The sequence below is a fragment of the Alosa sapidissima genome, chromosome 5 (assembly GCF_018492685.1).
Source record: "Alosa sapidissima isolate fAloSap1 chromosome 5, fAloSap1.pri, whole genome shotgun sequence".
NCBI lineage: Eukaryota > Metazoa > Chordata > Actinopteri > Clupeiformes > Clupeidae > Alosa > Alosa sapidissima.
In genome coordinates this window covers 2,964,895-2,969,894 of record NC_055961.1, presented here as the reverse complement: position 1 = coordinate 2,969,894, position 5,000 = coordinate 2,964,895, and the positions used below count along the sequence as shown (strand labels likewise).

The 5,000-nt window shown below is 44.0% G+C and overlaps 1 protein-coding gene across 1 annotated transcript in view; it reads left to right on the top strand.

Moving 5' to 3' along the window:
• LOC121708990 (pyruvate carboxylase, mitochondrial-like) overlaps positions 1 to 5,000 on the top strand; it is a 61,750-nt gene that overhangs the window by 36,164 nt on the left and 20,586 nt on the right. The window contains exon 8 of the mRNA XM_042091989.1: positions 601 to 719. Coding sequence (XP_041947923.1) covers positions 601 to 719 — 119 coding nt within the window. The remainder of the gene's footprint in view (positions 1 to 600; positions 720 to 5,000) is intronic.

The window sequence follows — 5,000 nt, the reverse complement described above, 5'->3', positions numbered from 1 at the left end:
GTTTCCAACTCAATTTAATCAGTGTGTTTTGAGTTAATTTCATTACTTGTTTCTGGCACTTTGCATTACATCAGTGTTTGTAGAGGTTTTGAAGGGTGAAGGTTTGACATCAGTTAGCGTTTTGTGTGTGTGTGTGTGAGTGTGAGAGAGAGAGAGCGCGAGTGCTTCTGGGTTGACACCCAGGGTGTACACACCCATACAGACTGATGGAAAAGGTGTGTGTAAGGATATGCATAAATGGCTCTGCATCTTGAGACACACCTTTAAACTGAACACACACACACACACACACCTTTAAGCTGAATGGGCGCTGAATAAAACTGAAACATTAAAGTGTTAATAATATAGAAACGGAACAACTATACACGGAACTAATTTCAAATCAGAATGACTATAAATGGAATAGATTATACCTAGTATATTATGAATTTTAATGTTTTAATATTAATTTTAATACTTTAAGCTATTCATTCTAATGTTAATGTTATAGTAATTGTTATTGTATGTTGTTCTGGATCAAAGTGTTTCTACGTTACCATAAGCATAAACGTGAAAAGAGAATAAAGTGTAAAGTGTAACCTGTTGTTGTTGTGGCGGCAGGTGGGCTATGAGAACGCCGGCACAGTGGAGTTCCTGGTGGACAAGCACGGGAAGCACTACTTCATCGAGGTCAACTCCCGCCTTCAGGTCGAGCACACGGTTACCGAGCAGATCACAGAGTAAGTCACCTGTCAATCAAACACACTGGGGCCCGTGTCACGGCAACGCTGTTTTTGGGGCGGGGCTTGTAGAGAATGGCATTGTGTGTCATTTGTGGGAGAGCAGCTGAGTCCGAAGTAGTTCCGCAGCCTGCTGGATCTGGGCCGTAACTGGGCCAGAAGCACTGTCTGTCTAAGGAGCAGTTGTGATTGGACTGTCTGTCTGTACAGAGTAGCTGTGATGGGACTGTTTGTCTGTCTGTAATAGTCGTTGTGATGGCACTGTGTGTCTGTAAGGAGCTGTTGTGATAGCACCGTGTGTCTGAAATAGTCGTTGTGATAGCACCGTGTGTCTGAAATAGTCGTTGTGATAGCACCGTGTGTCTGTAATAGTCGTTGTGATAGCACCGTGTGTCTGAAATAGTCGTTGTGATAGCACCGTGTGTCTGTAATAGTCGTTGTGATAGCACCGTGTGTCTGTACGGAGCTGTTGTGATAGCACCGTGTGTCTGTACGGAGCTGTTGTGATAGCACCGTGTGTCTCTACGGCGTCGTTGTGATAGCACCGTGTGTCTGTAATAGTCGTTGTGATAGCACCGTGTGTCTGTAATACTCGTTGTTATGGCACCGTGTGTCTGTAATAGTCGTTGTGATAGCCGGGGCTTGAAAACGAAATTATTTTTCAAACGTTCCGTTCCGAACGGTTCAGGTAGGCCTATGTTTAACGTTTTCGTTCTTGCATGCGTTCCACCACCAACATATCGATCCTGAACCGGTTCGGAACGCAAAATATCGTTCGTTCTTACAGTTCCGGCAGTGTTTGGCGGGCCTATCAAGTCTATTTTTGTGGACTTTACCTTAGAATAGACATACTATTTCCCCTTGATTTAGCCTATACCGTAGCTATGCCCAAAAATAATAAATCACAGGCGGCATCCAAAAACATTCAGATGGGCTATCCATCCCATAGCCTACAGACTTACTGTAGGCCTAACCTATGCCTATAAATAATTTCTTATCAAAAATATTTCTGGATACGTGCTAAACTCCTTACCTGGTTGTAGCCTAAGTTTTATCCATATGGAGATCTTCAAAGGCTTGCGCTATAATTCCAACCCTGTTTATAAACGAACCTGTCTGTTGCTGACAAGGCCTATCTCAAATTTCCCGTTTAACTCTTCTACATAGAATAGGCTATAATTGCGCTAACATTTCAAATCCCGACTTTAAAACGACAAGGCGTGGACAGGCAAAATAGGCTATTAAGCATAGGCTACAAACAATTTCCAAATCAGTTTCAGTAGCCTACGCTACGAGCTGGCCTAAGATCCGAAGTGGCAGACGGATAGGTTACATTACAACAGCAAGACAAAATATACACATTTGGACCAAAGGTCCATTTATTCGTTTTTTTTTTTTCAACCTGCAGAAATCAAATTATTAGGCTGTTCGCCTACAGTAGTTGGCTACATAGCGGCTTGTTAGCTCACATTAACAGTGCAGATGCGGGCTTGTTTTTCGCACAACCGGAAATAGTCTCCCTGACAGGATATGCTTTTGTGAAATTTTATAAAATATATAGAGAATGAAAACAAACCGTTATTAACCGGTTTTGTGGATTTCAGAATAACATTTCTGTTCCGGAACAGTTGAAGACCATTTTGTTTTCGTTTCCGTTTCCGCTCCTCGTAAAATTCCGTTCGTTTTCGGTTTTCGTTTTCGTTCCTGTAACCGGTTCGGAGCCCTGGTGATGGTCGTTGTGATAGCACCGTGTGTCTGTAATAGTCATTGTGATGGCACCATGTGTCTGTAAGGAGCTGTTGTGATGGCACCGTGTGTCTGTAATAGTTGTTGTGATGGCACCGTGTGTCTGTAATAGTCGTTGTGATAGCACCGTGTCTGAAATAGTCGTTGTGATAGCACCGTGTGTCTGTAATAGTTGTTGTGATAGCACCGTGTCTGAAATAGTCGTTGTGATAGCACCGTGTGTCTGTAATAGTCGTTGTGATAGCACAGTGTTTCTGTAATAGTCGTTGTGATAGCACCGTGTGTCTGTAATAGTCGTTGTGATAGCACCGTGTGTCTGTAATAGTTGTTGTGTTGTGATGGCACCGTGTGTCTGTAATAGTCGTTGTGTTGTGATGGCACCATGTGTCTGTACGGAGTCGCTGTGATGGCACCGTGTGTCTGTACGGAGTCGTTGTAATGGCATGTAATGGCATGGTGTGTCTGTACCATTTGTAATGGCATATAGAGATGCTCTACAGTTAGAGAAAACCTGGGCAGGCCATCTGCTGAGCTACTGTCTCAGCCTTTCCAGCTCTCTCTCTCTCTCGCTCGCTCTTTCTCACTCTCCCTCTCTCTCTTTCCCTCTTTCTCCCTCTCAATTTCGGAGAGTGACTCCAGGCGTGACGGGATAGGCGATGGAGAGAGTGTGCTGACTAGAGTAGTTATTATTCATAGTTTAGGAGATGAAGGAAATCACAAGAAATTGAGATGAACAACACGCACACAGCACAGCGGGCTAGATATCATGGGAATCTTTCTTCTTCCATCTTCCTCTCGCTGACTCGCCCTCTCTTAACCCCCTCTCTCTCTCTGTCACATTCAGTTGGCTGTATCATTCCGTTTTATGCCATTCTGCTCACAGTAGAGGGAACCACAGGAGCAGATGTGGCCCTGATGTGGCCCTGATCCGTCTCTGGTCCGGTCCGTCTGTCCTCCATAGATTAGCTAGTGAGGCGTTTAGAGTCTCGGCTAGTGTGGCCATATTTAGACTCACCACTTCCCCAAATCTGCTGCGGGCCAGATTAAAGTAGTTTGCGGGCCGGATTAAAGTAGTTTGCAGGCCAGATTAAAGTAGTTTGCGAGCCAGATTAAAGTAGTTTGCAGGCCGGATTAAATTAGTTTGCAGGCCAGATTAAAGTGGTTTTGCGGGCCAGATTACTGTGGTTTGCGGGCCGGATTAAAGTGGTTTGCGGGCCGGATTAAAGTAGTTTGCGAGACAGATTAAAGTAGTTTGCGGGCCAGGTTAAAGTAGTTTGCGGGCCAAATTAAAGTAGTTTGTGGGCCAGATTAAAGTAGTTTGTGGGCTGGATTAAAGTAGTTTGTGGGCCGCATGCTGCCCAGGTGTGCGCTTGAGTATGGTGATCACTACATCCAGGGAACACGCATAGTACTGAAGAACTAGACCTAGACAGCGCTGTAAAATGGTTGGATGAAATATAAACTCCAAATCTGAAATGCTTTAGCAACAGTACTGAGCTGTGAACTATGGAATGACATCTGTGATATTACTGAAATATAAACTCCAAATCTGAGATGCTTTAGTAACAGTACTGAGCTGTGAACTATGGAATGACATCTGTGATGTTACTGAAATATAAACTCCGAATCTGAGATCCTTTACAGTAGTATCAGTACTGATCAGTGTTGCCAGGTCATGTGAGGAAAAACAAGCAGCAGGTCTCTATAAGCCCAAAAGAAGCGACCCAACACCAAATAGTGAGCATCCACTCCCCTAACCCCTGATGTTACATTTCTGGGGCTGTCACCGGCCATGTTAGAGGAGCCTACAGTTACAGTGCAGAGTTGACGCAGAGGCATAGATTTAAAATGCTCTCTGTGTAGAGGCATAGATTAAAATGCCCTCTGTGTAGAGGCATAGATTAAAATGCCCTCTGTGTAGAGGCATAGATTAAAATGCCCTCCGTGTAGAGGCATAGATTAAAATGCCCTCTGTGTACGTGTAGGCGCTGCGTTGATTCTACGAAGCCCAAATGAAGCGACCACATAAAAAAAACACGCCCCCAAAACCGCAACCCGTGACTTCACAAAACACAAGCCCAAAGTTGCTTATAATAAGCGGACTATGGCAACACTAGTACTGAGCTGTGAACTATGGAATGACATCTGCGATATTACTCTTATCTGGACACCTGCACACAGGTGCCGCTCATCAGCTTGTTAGGTCATGAGCACACCTGAAAACAAGTTGACAAACAGACAAATGAGTAGAGGGCCTAGTGGCCCGTCACAATGTCTGATCGCTATTTAGGTCCTGCTTGTTTATAAATCAGTAAATTTAGCAGTAGTGCTTTAAAGTCAATTCTGTGACTTACTGGAAGTCAGTGCAGGGACTAAAGAATTGGAGTAATGTGGTCAGTTATTTTATTTTTTGATAGAATCCTAGCTGCTGCATTTTGGATCACCTGAAGCTGTTTGATAGTCTTTTTAGGAAGGCCTGTGAACAGTCCATTGCAGTAATCAACCCTGCTGGAGATAAATGCATGAATGAGTTTT